This window comes from Anarrhichthys ocellatus, unplaced genomic scaffold, assembly GCF_004355925.1.
Source record: "Anarrhichthys ocellatus isolate YVR2014 unplaced genomic scaffold, GSC_Weel_1.0 scaffold110, whole genome shotgun sequence".
Lineage (NCBI taxonomy): Eukaryota > Metazoa > Chordata > Actinopteri > Perciformes > Anarhichadidae > Anarrhichthys > Anarrhichthys ocellatus.
Window position 1 is genome coordinate 38259 of NW_022280140.1, and position 23641 is coordinate 61899.

Consider the following 23641-nt stretch of genomic DNA (forward strand, 5'->3'; position numbering starts at 1 on the left):
AGTGCACTAAGCTAATTACTAACCAGTGGACTAAGCTAACTACTAACTAGTGGACTAAGATAACTACTAACCAATGGACTAAGCTAATTACTAACCAGCAGACTAAGCTAACTACTGACCAGTGGACTAGGCTAACTACTAACTAGTGGACTAAGATAACTACTAACCAGTGGACTAAGCTACCTGACTGTAATAAGTTCATATTCTGACTTATTGCCCATTAAGTTGATGAATGCGTTAGACACAATACAACGTAGTTTGAGAATGCAGTCGGCTTGTTTCAACATGACTTCCACTCTCTTGACCTGAAGGGGATTTTATTTTTGCACAGACAGAAGTTTTTCTTTCAGCAGTCAGTGTTTGAAGTGATGAACTTGTCTTAACTTGGTGTTGACGGAAGTAATTAACCCGCTGAAGAATATGACTGCAAGCATGACACAAAGTGCCTTTGTTGCTGTACTGCAGCCTGTGTGTGTCTGTGTGTGTGTGTGTGTGTGTGTGTGATAGTGGTGGTAGAAGTACTTACGTGTAGTAGAAATACTTACAATTAAAAGGCATTAAGTACAAAAGTATTAACATCAACATAAACACAAAGTGAAAGGACTCATTCTGCACGATGGTTCTTTAGAGAACAATGTATATTATTGTTTCAAAATGTAATATCGGATAAACGCCTTTAGATGCACCATCTCGTTTTCACACAGGCACTAAACATGGAAGTTAACAAAATATTCAAGCAAAAAATTAAAAAATAATAATAACACATTTAACAATTCAACGACACAAAAACATCAACAAAGACATTCACAAAAAATGATCTTTCTCCATCCCATCCCAAAGCACACATACATAATTAAAGAAATAATAAGCATAATAATAACAAAATGACATTATGTCAAAGTACTGAGTCTATTTATAAACTGGAAATGAAGGCAAACAATGAAAAACAAGAATAAGTAGATTAAAGATAAGAAAGCTAAGATTGCTTTAAGTCATGGGAAGAAGTAATCAATCTAAATTAATTAGGCAAATTATTCCAGTCTGATTTTCTCAGTTCTTTAAGTTCTTTAAAAATGCTCGGCATGATAAAAGGTTGCTGAGTGTGTGTGAAGATTTGAACAAAACTAAACTCTGACCAATGAACAAATACAACTGGATGACAATTATTGTGTATATTTGATGTTTTTTTTAATAAGGGGGTAGTTGTAATTACTAATTACTATAAAGTGTTATGTTATCTAAACCTTTACATCATAGTCTATTTGTCACTTGTATTTTGTAATATTGTTGTATTATTAATATGAAAAATGTAATAGAGTAGATGTTGTACAGATTGCAAAGCCCTTTGTGCTATAAAATTCAAATTGAATTGAATTAACTAAAAAGTTTAATGATTAATTCAGAAAATGGAAATGATCAATTTAAGACCGATACCTCTAAATTGAATATAAGTACGTTACTTGAGTAAATGTACTTTTCACGACTGGATTTGAAAAGCAAAACAAGCCATCTTCATTGGGAAGAGCTTATTATTTTGGCAATAATTATTTTAACACCAGATATCACTATCTGCTTCCCAAGATGCTCCTAGAGTCACGGTGGCAACGCTCAGCACGTCCCTTCCTGTCTCTGAGGGCCGCATTGTGACGTTTACATGTTGGAGTGATGCCAACCCACCTGTGACGCGCTACACCTGGTTCAGAGTCGACAGTGGCAAGGTAACAGACACTCTATTGTATTTTACTTTATTAGGTTTTTTTTGCATACTTTTTTATCTGTACGATCATTCAGGGACACATTTATTTTACCTTCTTTGTGGCCAAGACATTGGAAATTGGCTCTACATACTGAAAGAGTATCTTTATACTAGGATACAAGGTCTATGCACATCTTATAAAGTGCGCAGTATGAAAACCAAATCCTCAAAAATACATTTCAGTAACTGCACTTCAATTCCCATCAATTGTGTGTCTTTTGTGTTCGTTCCCTAAAACAAATTGTCCTCACTTTAGTTTTGAACTCAAACGTGTATCACCTCTCCTCGTGACAGTTGACGAAGACGGATGAAGGAGAACAGATGGTCCTGCAGGTCAGTCGGACGGACAGCGGGGTTTATCTGTGTGAAGCTCGAACCCAGAAGGTCTCCCAGAGGTCCAGACCTGTGACTCTGGAGGTCAACGTCACTGCAGGTAAACAACATATGGCTTCATCTCGACTGTGCTGCAAGTCGCCACTTTTGATTCAGAAACTGTCGGTTAATCCAATGCACGGGATGATGATTCACCAGCTCCTGACGATGGAATCTGAGACTAACAGGATGTCAACTGGAGAAGATCTACAGTTAAATACACAGAAACAGGCGACAGTGTCTGTGATTCTGAGAGTGTTTCTTCTCTTTTTGGTGGATTATTTGTAACATGTGAGCTATAAAGTCAACTGAAGTGAAGGGAAGTAAAGAAAGATAAAGTAAAGCCACAAAGTACAGTAAGATCAGGTGAAGAAAGCTGCAAAGTAAAGTAAAGTGAGATGAAATAAAACAACAAAACGAAGTGAAGTGGGGTGAAGTGAAGTAAAGCTACAAAGTAAAGTAAAGTGAGGTGAACTGAAGTAAAGCTACAAAGTAAAGTAAAGTGAGGTGAAGTAAAGCTACAAAGTAAAGTGAAGTGAAGTGAAGTAAAGCTACAAAGTAAAGTGAGGTGAAGTAAAGCTACAAAGTAAAGTGAGGTGAAGTAAGGCTACAAAGTAAAGTGAGGTGAAGTGAAGTAAGGCTACAAAGTAAAGTGAGGTGAAGTAAGGCTACAAAGTAAAGTGAGGTGAAGTGAAGTAAGGCTACAAAGTAAAGTGAGGTGAAGTGAAGTAAAGCTACAAAGTAAAGTGAGGTGAAGTAAAGCTACAAAGTAAATTGAGGTGAAGTAAGGCTACAAAGTAAAGTGAGGTGAAGTGGGGTGAAGCCTCGAAGAAAATTAAAGCGCGACGACTCAAAACACAAGCCACAAAGTAAAGATAAGTGAGGTGAAGTACTCTGAAAAGTAAATTGAAGTGAGGGGAAGTGGAGTAAAGCCTGAAAGTAAAGTGAGATCAGGTGAAGTGAGGCTGCAAAGTTGAATGAGATGAAGTGATGTAAAGCTACAGAGTAAAGTGAATCCAAAGTGTTTTTTTATTTTGAGTTAGTAGACATGGGTGAAGGACAGAAAGGAAACAATTTTTGCCCTTATTGCAATTGTATTTTTCTCTGGAAAGAGACAAGACTTCTAAGAAATGAAGGAGATCACTGACTTAAGTAAACAATACAAGTTGAACGGAAGTGAACGCGCCAAAAACAGGGGCTTGATTGCCAAATAAGTCAAAGATATCTTTCATCTGACATCACAAGGTGGAAAGAAGCAACAACAAATAACGGTTACTTGTTAGTTTCCTCTTAATCTGCTGTCTGTCGTGCTGCCGTGTTTTAACTCTGTTTCTAGGCAGCAGCACGTGTGCTGTGGCGCTTCCCTACATTGTATGTGGAGTGTTGTTGGTCCTCTACATCCTGACTGTTGTTGTGGATGTGTACAAGTATCAAAGGTAAGGATGTCGGTTTGTACGTCTCTTTTCCCTCCTACACTTCTCCCATTGTTTTGGAGGTATAACTTTTCATTCCTAGCAAGCCCGAGTTTATTACTGTAATATTATATCATGATGTTGTTGTTAAATGTTAAGACACTCCCAGTCGTTGGAAACCTGACATGCTGGTGTTAAACAACTATTTATCTGCAGCTCGGTCCTCTGCCATGAAAAATAAACATATTTCCTTGTAATTTTGGCTGACATTCTTTCTCTGTTTGTTTTTCATATCGCTCCAAGTATTTCCAAGAGGCTGAAGGTAAGTGGAAATTTCTCACCGCAAACAGAAAGTGAATGACAGCCAGACAGTTAAAAACGATCCCCCGCATAGCACACAGAGAAGATCTGATAAGGAGTTTTGACATCCTCTGCTCGTCACCGTCTCGTCTCGCTGACATCCCTCGTCCTCTCTGTTTGACTGTAGCGCTCACAGTGACTAATCTTTAAACATGTGATCCGTCATTTTTTATTTAAAGAGTGAGTCTCCTCCGTGCAGCAGCCACGAATAATAAACAATCTCGGTCTAATTGATTTTCAAAATACAAGAAGGTGAGAGTATGGCAAAAACAATTACCGTGAATGTGCTTTATGCACGATATGTTAGATGAACGGTTTTCCTAATCAGAAAGGATCACATGCAGAAAACATTATTCAGGAAAAGGGTCACAATGTTTACATTTTCTTTACATAACAATAAATAAAATGCAACAACTACTGAAGAAGTTTTGGATGCGTAATCCTTTCTTGACACGCATGCAAAAAACGAATGTTAATTTGAGTGTGGGCATTCATTCATGACGTTTTACTGAACCTAAAGGTCAATTTTACTATTCGTACCTCTACCACTGTGCGTCATGATTGTGGTACGACGTAGTCACAGTTTTCTTTTCGTTTTCTTTTTCTTTTGGAAGCGACTCTTTCACCAGTACTGCTCCCACATCCTAAAATACTGACAATATAAACAATCAAGCCTGCGGTTAGAGTTGTTTAAATCACCTTTCTAAAACGCTGCTCAAGTCATAGTCGACATTTATGTTTCATTTTAAATGTTTTATTTGTGTCTGCATCTGGGTTGTTGATATCAAATCAGTTTTGATTTCCAAATAAGTTTTAAGATGTTTATCCTCACGAATATGAAGGAAGATTTTGTGTCAACCGGATCAATAAGATCTCTTTCTTCTTTCATTTCCTCAGCAGATCGAGCTGAAGGCGGAACACACCTACACTGATCTGAGAACCTGCAGCATCACGTCTGACTATGACCGACTGCAGGTATGTGCAAACCTCATGCACATATTTATTAAAATGAGAAATCATGTTATTCCCACCGGTGTTCATCAGACAACATGAGGTGTTCAAGACGAGATATCTGACTAACTGTTATCCACTTTTCACATATAAGGTCACGTGTAAAAGAAGCAGGAAGAAAGGAGTGATGAATCGGATATGTATCAGCGTTATTCATGCTCAGACATGTTGGAACGTGTTGGAACAATGCCTCCCACAAAATGACGTTCCCCTGCAGATAAACCGCATTCTCAATTACCTTTCCAGTTCAACATATTTCTTTGGGATAGTTGTAAACAGTTTCAAACAGTTTTAAACATGTGGTTAATGTCATGAATTGAAACAAATACAAAATCACAACAAAACTACTCAGTTAGATTTACTAAAAAACGTAGTTTGGCTTAAAATGACTTTGTTTGTTACGTTATTGAAGCTGTGGACTCAAATAAAACAAGTGAACTTTGACTTTGGGTTTCACACGGGATGCAGAAGGCGGTCTATTGGTTGAAAGTCCCGTTTTGTTTTTGTTTTTGACAATGAATGGAAGTATATGTGTTCCCGTTTGCATGCAGCCGTGCTTTCTCCGATGTTACTAACGTAACAGCTGGCGGTCTTGTTCGACCTTCCAAACACAGCCTCCCTCTTTCATTCCTTCAACCACCTTCCTGAAAAGGTCGGCATTGCGATATGTTGTCATATCCAAAAACCTGACGATAGCCAAAGCTTTTTTTTGAATAATGTTTAACAGTAGGTGTGTTCCTCCTTCCGACCAGAAATGTGGGCTCTTCTTCCGGGCATGCATCTCTGCAAACCGGTTTGTGTATAACTACCGTACAATGCAAACAGGCTGTGAGTCTCAAATTGCGCCCCCCCCATTTAGATGCATTTTCTGAATGCGCTGTATACATGTCCACAAAAATGCTCCTTAAACCGGAATTATGTCGGCATATCCCACGTGCCTTAATCTGAAAATGTTCCATTCGGAAAAAGATCTACTTCGGAACATTCAAAAGGAAAATGATGTTTACATGACCCGTATCAAATTCTTAATATTTTCATATTCTGAATAATAGTGGGATATTCTTGTTCTTGTAAAAATAGTCATTGTGACAAAATGTTTGTCTGTTGTCCAACTTTCCAATTTAAGACTTTGAAATATCCCTACGAAGGCAATACATGCTGTGATTGGTTGGTGGTGTGAATAGTTAATGAGGTTTAAAAAGGAAGGCAGCTGTGTGAGATCAGACATCTTTTCAATGAGAGTGAAGCGTTGATTTCAATTATTTAAAGTTTAATATAACTGTGTGTTCCTGTACTCTCTGTGTGTGTATGTGTTTTGTTTTTTATCCCAAAAAGCCTCGAGAGCCTAAAGCGGTACCCTCTGATGAAGCTCACAACTACGAGAACCCCATCGCCCTGCAGGCCAGATTCAAACACCAACCGCCGCCAAAGAGCACTTGAAGGAAGCGGTAGAAGTTTTCATTGAAAGGGTCTGAATATGATTGTGAACATTTCAAACTAGACTTTGTGTCGTGAAATGTCACGTGTATCTATTCTATATTCTTTATCCACCTTCTTTCAAGCATTCTTTGAAGCCATATCATGCTTATTGTTTGTTTCTGGTGACTTTACCATCACATGTGACAAATAATTCTACTGTTGATGTCTCACGCGTACTTTTGCACACACGTCCTGTTATTCATTATGATACATTTGGAAAATAGTTTACGTGGAAACTGGAATTGAATAAAGTTTTGTGTGAATGAGGAGTAATTAAAGACTTTTTTTGTATCTCCCCTACCTTTCTCTACTGCTAACAAATCATCCTTTTAGCTCATTTGTTATGTTCTCAAGATTTATTTTTGAGACTTTTGTGTCAGATAACAAACTCAAGAGATGCAGCATTGTAGACACGGGTTACACCGACAGTCAAGAGGTTAAAACCATAGAAGGACAGCGAGATGTGCTGATGTTAACATCACCGCCTCATTTACCAAACACGACTTGGGTCAGACTGCTTCAAAGGATCTTCTGTTCTGCCTCATTAACTTACGTCTCTTTGATCTGCGAAGTGACACATCATCTTTGGTAATTTACTGGAGCACATGAACAGCTTATGATGTGAAAAAACATTGTCAACCAATCAGCAGAGTTTATATTGATGGGTCACTGAGGTGCCAAATACACGGTTCATCATTACTTTACTCACTTTAATATCATTATTAATGACAAAAGTTGTGAATTTGATGCTGGTTGTCGCAGATAATTGAAAACTGAATTTGCTGTATTTAATAATGTATTCCAAATATAGTTTATTCTTTTATTTCTAACTTTTAAAGGTGTGATGTGTAAAGCCGGCCACATATTCCAAACAAATTAATCCTATGCTCTTCATAAAACTAAACTTACAGTTTCAAGTCTTCTTCAATACAGCATGATGTTCATTTAGTACATTATGGTCCATTTAGAGTCAAACAGACCATAAAGCAGGGGATGCTTTAGGGCGGGGCTACACAGTGATTGACAGGTCTCTACCACGACGTTGTCAGGTCTGTGACGGTCCGTGTTTTGTCTTACAACTTTAACCCTTTCACAGTGTGTTTTCACTTCATAAAAGTTAATTGTATCATTTTAGTCGCCTAAATCAGTTCATCCAGTGCTCCACCCTCTCGTGACACTTCTGGTTAAAAAAAACCAAGATGGCGACGGCCAAAATGCCAAACTCGAGGCTTCAAAACAGCAGCAACTACGCCCACTTCTTACACACCGTCTCCGGTCTCATACAGGCGCTGATGGGCATGGACCAAAGGCCTGTATTTAATGAGACATAACGTCAAAACCTCCTCACATTCGGTTGGTGATTGATCATTCGTAAGGATCATTTTCTTGAATGTTTTAAACTGAAATTCTGGCAAGATTTTACACATTGCATGTTTGAACCAAGATTAGTTTGTTTTCTGCTGCAACAGGCGTAACAAACGACTGAGGTGCTTTGCAGCATCCATCGCCGGCAACATGTGGCTCCTGACGTCTGGGACGGAGACATTTTGGGTATTTTTGACATCCATCACCAGCCGAGTGTTCGAGACCATGATAAACCCTACGAGAGCAGGGGAAAGAGACAACCGATGAGCCAAATCTGAGACTTTTTGAGCGAGCGTGGTAACAAGGGGGAGAGAAAACATTAACTCCTGTCTTGGTTGGAAAAAAGTAACAGCTGCATAACATAACAGTCTACATATATGATGATCTAAACCTCCTGGAACTTAACCCAGGATGAGATCAGAGTCATGTCGGGGGTCTCAGACAGAACAGCAAACACACATCCTCCAGAAACTCCACAGGAAGCACTGACACGCTTCGGTTGTTCCATGGTGGAGGTCCGTTGTCTGGCTGCCATGCTGAATTCCTGCCTAATGTGAATAACTTGGCAGTGTTTGATGCCTAAAAATAAGCGTCCGTTGTGTCTATTCATGCCTTTGCTGAAAGGTGCCAACTTGCATCGTTTCAGGTTCGGACGGCCTTTTTCTTTCTCTGTTGTTGCCAGAAATACATGTGATAAGAAACACTTTCTGTCAGAGCAAAAAAAGAAAGAAAACCTGCGTCCGTCAGTCATTTGCATGCTGCTTCCCCCCCCGCTCCCCCATTCACTGCTGCATTCCTCACATTCCTCCGTTCAACAGGGGTCAGAAAGAGAGAGAGAGAGAGAGAGAGAGAGAGAGAGAGAGAGAGAGAGAGAAAAAAAAGAAGATAAAAAAGTAGAAGATATCCGGAGCGTGGGTGTTTGGGGAAATGATTAGTGGGCTTGTGAAAACCACTATTGAGGACAGGCCCCCCCTTAACCCCCCCGAACACACACACACAGACGCACACACACACACACACACGCACACAGCCTCTCCATTACCGCATACGGGATTGTCTTTGATGACAAAAGGAGGGCGACCGTTATGACGTATGTTTCCGTGCATCACTTTCACTGGCACAAAGTTCAGCAGTTCAGCGTTTGATGCAAAACTCCATCGCTGGACTGTAACTTACATTTAAAAAGGGGGGGTACATTACAGGACACAGCCCTCAGGTAGGTCAAGTATTCTGTATCATGGTGGGTGGAGATTTAACTATCACACACATTTCATCAGAAGCAGGAAATTTTAAGCTTATTGGAAACTTATTTTTCAACGTCATTCCTCCCGATGCAATTTGAGCCTGCTGACGATGTCGCTTCGACACAAGCCAAACTCCCGATCGGTTAATGAAGTGAGTAACGTAATGATGCCGCAACTTAACTTTTCAGCTGACATTTTCATCCACAGTGACTTCAACTGAGTGAGTAAGTTGTGACTTATTAGTTGAACCTGCTCATAAAAATTTCCATTCATGCAACTAGTTCACAGTGGTGAAAGTGATAGTAGGAAAAGTACCACCAGGATTATGGTTTTAATCAGCATAAGGACCTGATTGAACTGTAAAATATTAACTGTCTACATATTTCTAAGTGTCATAATAAGTTAAGGCAACAAAACCACTTAGTTAGATTTAGGGAAAACATGGTTGGGCTTAAAATAACGATGTAAAAGTGAAAATGTAAAAATGTAACATGTCACATCACAAACATGACAACAAAATTGCGGATCCTAAAGAGGTTAGCGTAGATGCTGCAATAGTATCAATTATGTCAGAAATGGAGAGAATTTCTTTGTAGAAAGAAGAGCAAGAACATGACACTGAAGGCTTTTCTGGATGGAAAAGATGTTTTTGCTCATCACCTGCCACATTTGTTGTTTTTAAAGTGCCTGTCCTTTTTCAAAAAGTTTCCAATGGCGGCTTATGAGATGTTTCTGTGTCACTAAACATCCAAGTCAGCGAACAGGCTAGGAAAAGTGAAGCCAATGCAGAAGTGTCTTAAACCTCCATTCTCTCTAGTGTCCACCAGGGGGCGACTCCTCTGGTTGTATAGAAGTCTATGAGAAAATGACTCTACTTCTCTCTTGATTTATTACCTCAGTAAACATTGTAAACATGAGTTTATGGTCTCAATCTCTAGTTTCAAGTCTTCTTCAATACAGCATGATGTTCATTTAGTACATTATGGTCCATTTAGAGTCAAACAGACCATAAAGCAGGGGATGCTTTAGGGCGGGGCTACACTGTGATTGACAGGTCGCACTTATAGTCACTGGTTGCAAAAAAACAAAAATTGCGACGGACAAAATGTTGAACTCGAGGCTTTAAAAGGTCCACAAACCAATGGATGACGTCATGACGAATACGTCCAAAGTTTCCAATGACATCTTCTGAGATAGTTTAGTGTAAAAACCATCCGCGCGTCAGCAAACAGGATAAGTGGCGGTTTTAATGGTTTAAGTAAAAATGGAGTTATTTAGTCAACCCTCAGAAATAAAAATGTGATGGACAAACGTGTGATTATGACGCAACACAACTCAACAGCAGCTGTACAAATTGGCAGCTGAGAGCAGGAGACAGCGTTACACTCTGCAGAACGGTTGGTGTTGAGAAAACAAAGTTAATCTTCCACCTCTGGAAATAACTTTTATAGCTTTTAAGACGTTTGAATGTAAATCCTGCCTGTAAGACATTTAAAAATAAAAACTGGAGGTAAAACACATGTTTACCCAGGTCATCCCATATCATCTCAACAGTTGTGTCAATGAGTCTGCAAAGCATTTGTGTAAAAGCTAATTTTTTAGGCAAATTTTACCTAGATTTCAATATTCACCACATAGGTTCAAAAGTTGACGGAGATATGCCAAAGCTCCATAAATCCTCCAAAATTGAGCTGCAGATCCAGGTGATAATTGTCATTGATGCATTTTTTGTATAAACATTTTGATTATAGCCACTCTAATCAGGTTTCAAACTAAAACAGGTACATGATTGAAAGAGAGTGAATGATTCAGAGATGACTTTCACTGAGGGGAACTGACGCAATAACCCTGACGAGTGAAATCTCAACTCAAATCTCAATTTCACAGGAAACCTAAATTTCCAGAAAACAAGGATTAATAATTAATGACATTTTGTTGTTTTTCTCTCTTTGGCAAGAATATTGTCGAGCCAGGAATTCATAAAATGTAGAAACGTGTTTAAACATTAAAATACAGTAATTGTGTCAAAAACTGAAGCAAGTAACGCTGTTAAATCATAAAATTCTCTGTCTTGTTGAGTTTTACTTCCTGTTATCCAGGTTTGGTTAATTAATTGTGTTGCTGGTAGGAAGCCACACTGGGAGCTGCCCAGTACGACCCACAGACGTGTTACTGGTGCAGCAGCTGTGGTTCAAGAGCACATTCGTTGTGGTCGAGAGTATTTCTCCTGACAGTGACAGGAGGAAGGAGGTCTTTGTTTACTTTAGTTTATCATCTTTCCTGCATTTATTATTAATGGACTGTGCTGCCGGGATGTCGTCACTTCATCTACACGCTTGACTTTTCCCTTTTTTCCCCCGTTCAGTTGCATGATTTTCTGTTTGAATTAGCAGAAGAATGTAATCAAGAGAAGACAGTTCGGACATGAGATGAGAGGTTTCAATGTGAACAAATTATTTTTATTCTCTTCTTTTCACTTTCTGCCTCATCAAGTTTTAATTTTATTTAATTTTCTGACATGACATTCTGCTGATGTTTTTATGTGTGAAGAAGAGACACAAGAAGAAAGTGAGGTGATGACATCAGGGAACAGAGGGAGGAGGGGGAGGGAGGGGGAGAGAATTACTCAATTTAATATTTTCACATTTTTTATTTTATTAATGATTGACTTCATTCAGAATCAGCTCAACAAACAGACATTTGAAGTTTTTTGGGGGTTTTTTTTCAGATGAGGGGGGCTAGAGGATGGGGGATGGGGGATGGGGGGGGGGGGGGTAGCTGTCCAGTGTGGGCGTTGATGGCGACGTTGGCTGATGACTCAGGTGATGTGTCATGCTGCTGTGCTATAAAAGGGAACTTTTACATTTCATCCACACACACAATAACACACACACACGTACAGTACACACACTGGACTGGAGAAGGAGGTTTGTTTACTACAGCGGCAGCAGAAAAGATGAAATGTAAGTTTGTTTATGATACTTTTAGTGTGTGTGTGTAGAAGTGTGTGTGGGGAGGAGGTGGTCTTACTTTTAGAGTCAGTTTGATGTGAGAGAGAGAGTTTGTGAATGAATGAATGAATGAATGAGTGTGTGATCTTTGTGGCTGAAACAGAAGGTTTAGTTTTTAAATGTGATTGAATTTCATTTAGATTTCACAAAGAGTTGGGTGTCAGGTTTTGGCAGTGACTGTGTGAATGTGTGTGTTTGTGTGTTGGGGGGTTTCCCTGAGTGGTTTGAACTTGCATCAGCAGCAGCATCAGACTTAATGTACCAAAACAGTAAAATAGCTTTGTTGTTATTGTAAACGTTAAGGTGATAATCTCAACAGTTTGTTGTTACTTTCTATGGCCAATGCTCACTAATGGCCCACTAATGAAAGTATTGCAATATTTATATCATTGCAGTATTGTGAACTGGGCTTCTGTGGCGACATTCCCTGAAAATATTGATACTGTGTTACAGTTTTTCTCGATTGTAAACATGCAAAACTAAATGGAACTATGCACACAATTCTGAAAATGTATCAACAAAAATACACTTTCATCATTTTCTTTCAAATAGAAAGTTTAGATCAACCAGGACTGAAATCCAAAGGATTGACACTAAATTATACACAATATTTGTGTATTTGTACACGATATTTGTGATAGTCATTAGGAGCTCATGTAACAGCACCAGTGAGGAATGATTGTGTGTTTTTATGAATGAAAAGTTGTAATCACTGACCAGTGGAGGTCTTCTCTCACAGTCACAGGTGTTCTCCTGACTTTGAGATTACATAACACTCGTGTGAAGTCAAAGGCAATGTCGATTACCACCTAAATACTAAAACCTGCTGATTCGTAAAACAACAACAAGAGTCATTAAACACTGAGTGTGTGTGTGTGTAGGTGTGTGCGTCTGAGAGGGGTGACACACATGAGTCAGGTAGGCAGACGATGATGCCATCACGCGCATCACTTACTGTAATGTAATCTGCACACTCACTGTATGAGGACGGATCATGGATGTATCAGGAGAAAGGGCTCAGTGGTGATGACAGTTTGCTCCAGTGGCCAACTGTGGTACTGCAGTTGTAAAACTTCCTGGATGATGTCACACTGTCTGTGTCAAGCTTGATGATGTGTGAGGAAACAGGGTACTGCAACACACACACACACACACACACACACACAGTCAGAGCTCACAGTGTGCGTTTCTTATGTTATTATTGATCACGATTTTGTGAAACAGGGTTTTTTCCTTAATTCTAGGCAGTTGAGGTTTCAGTTCAAGTGAAACTTGAAAATAGATTTTTGGGGCTTTATCTGTTTTTTAATAAAGTTGCCATGTTCATGAGTTAGCTGCCACAAAGCTCAGCATTCACACACTGTGTTGTCAGAAAATAACACTCAGAAACTAAACAATTAGCTGTGATAGATGTTGTGAAAAGGACAATAGTCCATCTAGTTATTTACTGGGTTATAAAAGTGTCAGTTCTTGGTGAACAGGGAAGTCTTCATGACAGTGTGCCCTGCAGCCTCCTGCATTTTATGTTAGGGTAATCTGATTTAAAACTGGAGTTATATCCAATTATATATAATCACTTTACTTGCCAACGTGCCAAAACCTGATCCAGATCATCTAATATGAGGATATCACAGACGTCTTCTGTGTTGCTGTTGATGTGTGTAAAAACATCTGGTGTTCTCCCAACCTTCAGCTTTTTTTGCACTCGAAGAGTCACGTTACGTCTTGGAAAGGCAGGAGTAAGTGTAGATATATTCCGTATGTTTCCACCTGCAACCGCACTGCAAGATGCCACCAAATCCTACAAACTGTCCCTTTGAGGTTACAAGTCGTGAAACCAAAAGATAAAAGATTTGCTGTGCGTTCGTCACTACGAGTGACACCTTTCACATTACACATAATCATTTGATCCAATATTAAAATAGTGATTAGTGCCACTTAAAGTTGATCTCAAATAACTCTGACATTTCAAAGTTTGTAGAGCTTTCTCAAACCATAGAAATGAGTGTGCCGCACCACATGGATGTTTGCTCATAAGTCAAGCATTGCACTCGTGGTTTGCCAGTTCCTTGAAAGTAAAAAAGCTTTCTTGGTTTTATCGGTTGGTTTTGGAGGAAGTTGGCACTTCCTGCCAGACGCAGCTCACAACCGTTCAGAAGTTCATCAGAAGTTCTTGAGGTTGAGAGGGCCTGGCTGAGGAGATGAGGCGTTCACTGTGTCAGACAGAAGACTGACACCAAGTGGAACGGAAGTGTGTGTGCGTGACGCGCAGCATGCGTGTGTTGGTGTTCCGTGTGTGCTGACGAAACGATCTGCTAAATGCATCAAAGACGGACTATTCACTCTGCTTCTCAAGCACTTCTGCCGTGAGCTGTAATGCTGTCACAGCTGTTTGCTCTGCCAAATACATGACTGTACACAACACTGCCGGGGGATGTTTTTCTCGTGTGACAGAGGCTTTCTGCTGATGTCTTCTTTAGAAGGAATTTCCAAGAGCCTTATGATGCTGTTCCAGATTTCCTGTTTGCGCTGACAATGACCTGACCTGACCTATTACCGGACGGGGAGAAATCTGCCGTAACTGATATTTAATGGAGTGTTTTGGCAGGAAGCCGTAAGTGCACTGATTCACTGGCCAGTTGTGGATGCTTGAGACTTGGGTGAGCATCTGTTTGTTGTCATTTAGGCCTTGAATGGGATTATGTGTGTTTCAAACCTTACTTCACTTTGAAGGCAGGAATCATCTTACTGGTGCAGTTGTTCAGGCAGAAGCAGGAGGAGTGAAAGGTCCCACTGTTAGATGTTTCCTCCAATCAACTGCCTGTTGTGGAAATGCTGTCATATAGCCGAGACTGTCATTTTGGGCTGGAAGTCGATGTCTAACTCACAGTGAGACAGATATGGTACAGTATTTGATGTTTTCTCTCTTTAAGAGGCAGGACATTCCCATAATCCAGATCTTGGAATAAGATCCAGACGTGTTTTTTAATTCATGAAAGATAATTCTGCAGCTGTTCTTGTTTCCTGTCTGCAGCTGCATATGAGCCTGACCAGGAATAAACAAGGGAAAAAAACACATGATTGAGATTAAAAACAGCATTTACAGTCACATATTTCTGTTTTTAAAGCAGGATGTTTTATGTTTGTGTTTTATTATAATTAAGTGTGAGGACGCTTCAGTTCACGCTTCTCATTGTTAGTCCGCATTGAATTCACTTTTATGAATGGATATGCTGCATGTATGTAATGCAACATTACTGTTTGTAATTTTATTTGAAGGCATAAACTCTGAGCTGCAACGGACAGATTGAACACAAATCTGCTGCTGAAGATACATTTAATTATTCAAATATGTACTCTTCTGCCTTGATTGTTTTTAAGACAAATCGGCTCGATTGTGACACCTTTTTGAGACTTATAAATAACTTATGATAATAACTAAATATATTTATATTGTAAACTATTTAATAAAAAAACAGCAATTCATGATTAAAAACGATAAAGCATGAAACCACATCAAACAGCAAGAGGAGGAGTTTGAACAGAAACACTGAAGGGTAAAAATGCATGAAAAGCTCCAAAGTTGACTTTGATCTTTTGTACTCAAAACAAAAACGTGTGTTGGACCTCCCTCCCTGTGACCTCTGACCTGTGACCTGAGAGTAACTGAATGACAGTAAAAGTGTTTACAGTGCACCGAGTCAGACACTCATGACAAAGTGGATGTTTTCCCTTTAAAGAGTGCAGCCTGAGGCGTCGCATAGATTAGTCTGAGTCAGACTGCACCACCAGCTCCCTTCTCCCTTTCCACCAGGAGGCCCAGAGCAGGCGGGGGGGGGGGGGCGGCCCACAGCACACCGCAGCATACCTCACATTCCTTCACCCTGATCCAACACTAACAGACAGTTGGCTTCTTTGTTGCCCTGAGTTATTATAGGATTTCTCAAGTTGCATGAACCTGCGGGTAGATTTACAGACGTGCACTGGCTTGATTGAAGTGTTGCTTCCTTGTATAGAGATCGTCACTGATTAAAACAGTTTAAGAGACCAAGACGAAGCAAACCACAGAGGATTTGGGGGGATTATTCACCCTCAGACTGATTGACAGGGATGACAGCTTGATGATTCCTTTCTGTGTATTTATCAAACGTAGGGTGAGGTGTTCATTCCATTCATTCCTGAGAGAGTGAAAGATGATTAAGTGATGAAGCCATGTAGGATTATAACTAGAGTCTGAAGTTCACTTCAGCGTCATTCAGCTCATTGTTTTGGTTTCATGCAACTTCTGCTCCATTAACCTCCTTCAATCAGACAAACAGCAGACGGACACAGTTAGCAACGAGCTAACAGGTGAACATAGTTGAGCATTTTGTTCCCCACGAGTTGGTGGAGACCAAAAACGAAGCTGAAAGTAGAGTGAATAATGGACTTTTACTCATCAGGTGGTATGAAACACGACTATATTCACATCCATCCACCCTGGACCTCCTCCGCAGCGTTGAGGAGGTCCATTTTGAGAAGTTTAAACAAGAAACGAATGACTTTTATTTCCGGCTGAGATGCAAGACCTCATTTCCCAGAAATACAAATTTCCAGTCCGCAGAAATCTGTTTCCTCGTCTCACACTCACACTTTCAGCCACTGAATATAACAGTAAATCAGAGTCTGACCTATTTTGGTCACTAAACCTTTGTTCACACCGCAGACCTTTCATCTCTGGACTCTTATGCTCTTATGATTGTTTTTAAATAACTGTATAACAGAATATAACAGTGACAATGATGCTGATGATGCTCCTCATGCAGATCAAAGTGCCTTTGCAACTGTGAAACAAGCTGCAGGGGCACTTGCGAAGAGTCAGTGTTATGTCCACATAAAGTTCTTGTTATTGTGACTAACAGGCTCAGATTCTTATTGTAAGTGTCTGAGAGAATTATAGAAAGAACCCTGAAGAGAAATAAAAGACTTTTCTTTACTCTTTTCTTAATCCGGTCTTTTCTTAAGTCCCGCTCAAAGAGAAGTCTCGTTCTGAATATCTGAGAAAATATCTTCTCCACTACATACACAATAATGTTAATACACAATAATTAACATTCTTTTTTCTTTAAATCTCTTCTTGTCTTTAGTGATTCATGACTCCACTCCTCGTCTCCTCCACCTGCTGCTATTGGCTGAGCTGTTTGTCCATTCATCACCTCGTCCCGTCCACATTTCTCCACACTGTGGGATGTTTAAATCAATGATCCATCAGGTGGACACCTTGAGCAACATATTCAAAACACTCCATGACTTGGTAAGTCTCTATACTGTGTACTGCCTGGATGAGCTTTAATTAATGATATTTAAGTCTGTTTTTTGTTGTTGTTTTTTACCTCTGATGCGGTTTATACGTCTTCAAGTTTCCCATCAGGGATAAAAAAAAAAAAGTAATTTATTTTTATTTCACTTTAACTTTTATTTTGTCAGAAAAAACATATTTTAATAATTGACGTATCATGATTTAGTGTAGAAAATAAATATACTAACTTGAACAGTCAACCAAACAGATTAGTTGGTTGATAGAAAATACACGTAAACAGACAGAAATCTTAACGTTTTGTGATAAATACATGTTTTTATTCATGTTTTTGTACGTATATTTTATTAGAAATGATTATTCCTCCGTTCAAACACAAATAAAGATCCATATAAGACTGACAATGTTATGTAAATTACTGATTTAAGGTTTCTCACATTTTTTTTCTCCTAAAGTGTTTAACATTGCAGCTGTTCTGTTGTCAAATGTTCTGTTTTTTAAAGCCACCTTCATTTCTCATCATGTTCCCAACAGCCAGATGGTGAACGCATGCACTTTGAGGATGTGGAATTTCGGCTGGGCGGTCTTCCTCACATACAACACACTGCGGCCGATTTCAACTCATTGAAGGTAAAGTTTCTGGAATCAAGGCCTTCAATTATGTCAGGAGAGAACTTAAACAGCAGATTTATATTTCCTCTCTCTGTGTATTTAATGTGTCCACAGTTGAACGAGTCACTCCCCCAGCTCTTCCTGTACACTCGGTCCTTCGGGCTGCATGTTGATTGGTTGAAAACAGCCAAAGAAAACGTCAGTTTGTCCTCCCAGTCAGCTGAGGGCGCCAGCTCTCACCTCCTGCAGCTGTCCAGCCTCTTGAACGCATCTCTTCACCAGGTGAGAGGACCAGCATGGTTTGGTTCATTTACGGGGATTATATGGACGACAATTCACCCCAAAAGAGAAAACAAAAATTTAAAGAGGAATGGTAAAAAAAGTACTTTTTACTTGAGTTTAAATTATGATTAGGGATAAAAAAAAAAGTGAGATTATAAAATGTGATAAACAAATGTCAGTGAAAAGAAAGTCAAATTCGTCAATTGAATAAAATGCTGGAAATTGCTTCATCAGACAGAAAGGGAAAACACAGAACAAGACACATGGAATGAATTAAATTGAATTGCTAATAAGCTAATTATTAACAATAAGATATGAAATGAAAAAAGGAAAAATCATTACACCTACAGACCACTCACTACTTAATAATGAGAACGCTGAAATATTAATGTAGACTCTTGAAAATAAGACCAGAAATTTAAAATGAAATAAGCACCATCATATTAATGTTTTCATGAAAATTGGCTCATTAATAACATCACATCTGGTGTGGCTCAGCATCAGTTCAATTCACAGTGAAAAAGAATAAAGTAGGAGAGCAATGAGAAAACAAAGATACAAATAGAACAAAAACATATATATATATATATATATATATGAACTCTGAGTGCTAATTATTAATAATAACTCCTGTTGTCTGCGGGTGGATTTCTCATTAAACTTAACCGGTGCACATTGTGCAGTTGAAGGGAAAATTAAACAGATTTGATTTGACTTCCAAGCTGCTTCTAAACCTCTGAACTGTAATAATTCTTTCTGTCTTTAGATCGGTGAAGAGGTTCCTCAGTCTCCGTCTCCCTCCCTCCCTGTCGTCTCCACAGCCTTCGACGTCCTCCAGTTCTCCGTTGAGATCTCTGAACAGTTACAAGTCTTTTGTAAGTGGTCAAAAAGAGTGTTGGTGCTTCTGAGACCTTCCCGCTGCCCTCGACGTTAAGCCTCCGCCTTCAGCGAACAAGCAACTGCCAATGTCTTCCCATAAAACCACTGTTGACTTATATACTAGATGTTTGCTTATATGAGGAATTTGGTTGGTCCACCACTTTGGTCCAGACTGAAATATCTTGACAACTATTGGATGTATTGCCATGCAGTTTGGTACAGATATTCATGGTCCCCAGTGGCTGCACACAGGTCAAAGTGTTCTCCTATTCGGAGAAATATTTCAACGTCTTCTGGATGGATTGGCATAAAATTTGGCGCAAACATTTAAGGTCCCCAGAAGAAGAATCCTACTGACTTTGGTTGATTACCTGATTTTTCCTTTAGCGCTGTTTCCAGTTAAATATTTCAACAACTGTTGGGTGGATTGCCCTGACATCTGGTACAGACATTCATGTCCCCCACAGGATGATTTGGTGATCCTCTGACTTTACATCTGGCGTCACCATCAGGTCAAAATTGAAATTAGTCCGATACTTTGGTTTGTGACCAAATATCTGCAGAGCTAATGACTTTCCCATCAGTATTACGTTTATCTTTTTGTGCAACTTAGCAAATGCTAGCATGCTAACATGCTGAACTAAGACGGTGAACATGGTGAACACCATACCTGCTTAGCATCAGTGTGTTTGCGTTGTCATGACTGGCATATTATTTGTCATGATAATAGCCAGATGTTGATGTTCTAGATGCGTCAGTTCAGCAGGAAAGCAGACGGTTCATCACATGTTCTTAAGAAATGTCTCATTTGACTTGTAGCTTTTTGAAAATGTGCAGTCCTGATGCACTGTGCAGAGGAAGCCCCACCTGTGACCTTTACTCCCTGTGAGACTGTTTACATTCACAGTGCCTGCTAAGTGTTGACTCAATCAGCTAAACGACGAGAAAATGTTTTAAAACTATTAATATTTTTTCTACTATTTAGTATTTATGAGCTTTTTATATATTATAGTGTGAGATGCAGGCATCTCAATTTTTTTTCTATTGGTTTTCTATTAAGTAATATTTAATAATAATAATAATAATAAAGTATTGTCATGCTGGAGTGCCTTTTTACAGTATTATTTATACATGTTGTTTTTGTATGTTTGACATGAAGTCTTAAATAAAGTTTTACACTTGAAACAGAGATCTGCTCCATGTTGATGCACTCTACTTCCTAACAGAATCTCACTTTACACAACACTGCATCAGTGATCTTACGCAAAACATGACAAACTGTGGAAGAAATAATCGGTTGAACTGAACCTCAGTTCACATTGTTAACTGTTAATTGTTAAGCAAATTAATTAGCATAGGTATAGCTGTAAAAGTTGTATGAGAACAGCCTGATGATTTAGCCTGCAGTCTCTCTCTCTCTTGTGTGTCCGAGTGGAGGTGTGTTTGTGTGTGTGTGTGTTTGTTTGATTGCAGGAGTGGACACAGGTGTGCAGGTGTCAGGCTACAGGCTGCCTCTCATCATAATCAGCCCTGCCATAAAAAACCTGATCACCACATCACCAGATCGTAGATTCTCCTCAAGCAGTCAGTGTTGTTTCTGGCCTATTAGAGTCTTCTACTGATCCGTCAGTATTTTGTCTGAAACCTGTATCCTTGTGCCTGACGTAACGTCGGCCTTCGTCTCCAGAACCCCCTTTCAGCCCGGCTCACACTACCAACCTTTTAACTTGCCCTCTGCCTCCCGTCTCAGTGTCTGCCCTTAGGTTCAACAGTAGGCTAGTCTCATGTCATGGAGCGTAGATATTATCTGTTAACAAACATATCTTATGTGGTCGATAGTAATAATAATTAAGGTCGATAAGCACTTACGTAACGAGCCCAAAGCGACGCGTGTGTTGCTGCACTTTCGCACGAAAAATGAGGATTAACTTATCAGACGAACCGTTGTATGAGCATGCATTGATAGCTTACAGATTTCACAAAAAAGCGTTGCTGATGTAGCGCTCTGAAACATATTATTTACAAACATCTAATTTCAAATTCATATTGTTAAAAATATTACTTACGTCTTCTGAGGAAAATTGTTGTACTGACCCTTTAGAAGAGAGCACTGTCGCTTTAAGAGAGTGAGTTACGGAGACTGCAGGCTGAAGGCCTTGTGCTTGTGCTGAACTGTGGGTCAATAAAAGTTGCAAAAAACGAAGACTGATGTTTTTTTGGCGGTTCATGATGAGGGTGCAGCACTGACACTCTCTGCCTCAAGCGTTACAGTATCACTCAAACTCCACATCTGCAGCCACTGCAATGCAAACGCCCGTAGAGCACCGAGGTTAAAAAGAGCCACACGGGGCTGAGTGACACATGTGGGAATGCGCAGGCCGCTGCTGTTCAGCCTGCGACCTGAAGTGACACACAGTGACTTGCGTAATGTCAGCGTGTTGACACGTGGCCACAGACGGATGATCTTACACACAGACAGACTTTCGCCATAACGCCGGCCCTCCAGGGAAAACTCTGAGTGATCCTGCAGTTGTACGCACTGCTGTCACCGGCAGCAGCTGAGATCTTGATCCACAGCCCACAGCGGGGTCCGGGTGTTAGAGGGACATATTCTTTGACTAGAAATAGAAGGGGAGGGAGAAATAAAGATGGTGTTTTGTTCCCAGAGAGAAAGAGGGTGATAGGTGATCCTTTTGTTGACCGACAGATCAACAGCTTGTGTTGACTGAAGTCAGCTGATGTTGAAATAGAGTGTAGGAGGAAGTCCGGGTCGAAGGATGGGTTCCCATCTTTTTTTCAAACCAACTGCCAACTTTGGTTTCTTTAAACCGACAGTTCCTTAATCTTAACCAAGTTCATTGTAATCATGACGACAAAACTCTCCAAACGACTGAGCTCATTTTAATCCAAACCAAGATCAAACACAACTCAGTCGCTAGAATAAAATTCACAGTTCATGCAAACACACTTTTTTATGCATTTACACTTGACGAAAGCACTCACACCGGACTTCACACAGATGCAATCATGCATATGAACACAGTGATTATAAGCTTCCTCTGCAGAGCACACACAGAGGTAGAGTAAGGAAGGGAGGGAGGAAGGCAAGTAGAAAATGCTCAAATGAGGGATGGTAGGAAAGTAGGACGAGCCCACACACAAGCGGGACACTCTCTAGGATCCGGGGGGAGGAGTGGAGGTGAGGACAGACATGAAATTCTCCGAGCTCGTCGGTCAGTGTGGAGAGTTTCTCCTCTGACTGCAAACCACAGCCGAACTCTCTCTGCAGCACACCGAGACACACCGGGGTGTTTGTTGTACAGAAGGTGGAAAGAAGTGCAGCAGATGTGGAGGATCTCCTGACAGGTGCACCTGCTAAATGAAGAGAATTTATGTTGGACATATTTCTAACTGAAGATCAACGGTGCTGAACTGAACCACAGCTGCAGAATGGCAGTAAGTCAAAGCTGCTGCCGAGCTTCTCTCACCGCAATCTTTCATCGATTTAAGGGTCAGTTCACTCAATGTGTAAGAAAACAAACACACTTTCTCATTTACCTCTTGTTTCATGGGAACTGCACAGATATGTCATAACGTCATAACCTGGACGGATAAAAACTATCTGCATGATGAAGATTCCACAAGAGGCACAACTTGGGTGACCTGACCCTTTAAATAACAATTACCAGATGGAGAACGTTGAAAATATGGAGTTTATTTTGATGTCATGAGCAGGAACAATCCAAATGGATGTGTTTTATAGAGATCATGGTGAATGTCTGATGCAGTAGGGTTTTACATGAAGTGCATTGTGAACATTTCACATTTTTGTGTTTATTTTGTCTCTACAATTATCTCTATGATTATCATCGGAGGGCTTTTGTTGCCTTATCGTATCATAATTTAATAGAAGATAAATGTTGTAACACTTTTAAGACACATTTTGGACCAATGAGAATGATTTTAGGGTGCAATGTAAACCTTTTTAATACTGTTGGCGGCTTTTGTCTCGAAAAATTACTCTTTTTATTGTGAGCTGCTTCAACCCAGTTGATTAAATAAGTCCTCAAAAGAATAAACATCAAGATGTTTTGCTATTTTGAGGCTCTGGTGTCTCAGTTAACCCACTGATACTGTGAACATATTTAGACTGGAGGTTTTACATACAATCATCTACATCAGCTAATTCTTGTATTGCCTTAAATGTTTGATTTTAATTGCCAGATATTGCGTTCACATTATTCACATACATGCTGTTTAATAATCCTGAAACCTGTTGAAAAGGAATAGTCGTGAATAGTAGAATGTATATTTTTAAAAGCACGAGGAGTGAAAGGAGATTCAGAAGCTCAAGTATTTGTATAATATCGGTATGTTGGTATCAATTACACGTTTCAGCTCTAACTGTATGCTGATGATCCTGCCCTTCATCACTCTGGTGTTTGTGGTCCACAGAGACCATTCTCAAGTAGAAGAGGACATTTATCTCTAACACACACGCAGTCATTCCAGGCCTGTGTGTGTGTGTGTGTGTGTGTGTGTGTGTGTGTGTGTGTGTGTGT

The 23641-nt window shown here is 39.7% G+C and overlaps 3 protein-coding genes across 3 annotated transcripts in view; all 3 read left to right on the forward strand.

The window, feature by feature from the left end:
* The window catches only part of LOC116399358 (myelin-associated glycoprotein), a 10212-nt gene extending 3549 nt beyond the window's left edge, over nucleotides 1–6663 (forward strand). The window contains exons 7-12 of the mRNA XM_031876461.1: nucleotides 1582–1718; nucleotides 2051–2189; nucleotides 3465–3564; nucleotides 3844–3862; nucleotides 4798–4875; nucleotides 6247–6663. Of these exons, the coding sequence (XP_031732321.1) occupies nucleotides 1582–1718; nucleotides 2051–2189; nucleotides 3465–3564; nucleotides 3844–3862; nucleotides 4798–4875; nucleotides 6247–6351 (578 nt within the window). The 3' untranslated portion in view covers nucleotides 6352–6663. The remainder of the gene's footprint in view (nucleotides 1–1581; nucleotides 1719–2050; nucleotides 2190–3464; nucleotides 3565–3843; nucleotides 3863–4797; nucleotides 4876–6246) is intronic.
* A 5133-nt stretch (nucleotides 6664–11796) lies between these two features.
* Nucleotides 11797–19134, forward strand: LOC116399369 (uncharacterized). Its single transcript, XM_031876482.1, has 5 exons — nucleotides 11797–11821; nucleotides 17137–17303; nucleotides 17841–17936; nucleotides 18033–18200; nucleotides 18967–19134. Exons 1-5 carry the CDS (start codon nucleotides 11797–11799, stop codon nucleotides 19132–19134), a joined length of 624 nt encoding a protein of 207 aa, XP_031732342.1.
* A 3223-nt stretch (nucleotides 19135–22357) lies between these two features.
* LOC116399386 (serine/threonine-protein kinase SBK2-like) overlaps nucleotides 22358–23641 on the forward strand; it is a 6776-nt gene continuing 5492 nt past the window's right edge. Inside the window, exon 1 of the mRNA XM_031876512.1 lies at nucleotides 22358–22535. Coding sequence (XP_031732372.1) covers nucleotides 22530–22535 — 6 coding nt within the window. The 5' untranslated portion in view covers nucleotides 22358–22529. The remainder of the gene's footprint in view (nucleotides 22536–23641) is intronic.

Coding starts and splice junctions, on each gene's coding strand:
- LOC116399369 (XM_031876482.1), top strand. CDS start 11,797: ATGGCGACGTTGGCTGATGACTCAG. Junction 11,822..17,136: donor GACGTTGGCTGATGACTCAG/GTGATGTGTCAT, acceptor TCTTGTCTTTAG/TGATTCATGACTCCACTCCT. Junction 17,937..18,032: donor CCGATTTCAACTCATTGAAG/GTAAAGTTTCTG, acceptor ATGTGTCCACAG/TTGAACGAGTCACTCCCCCA.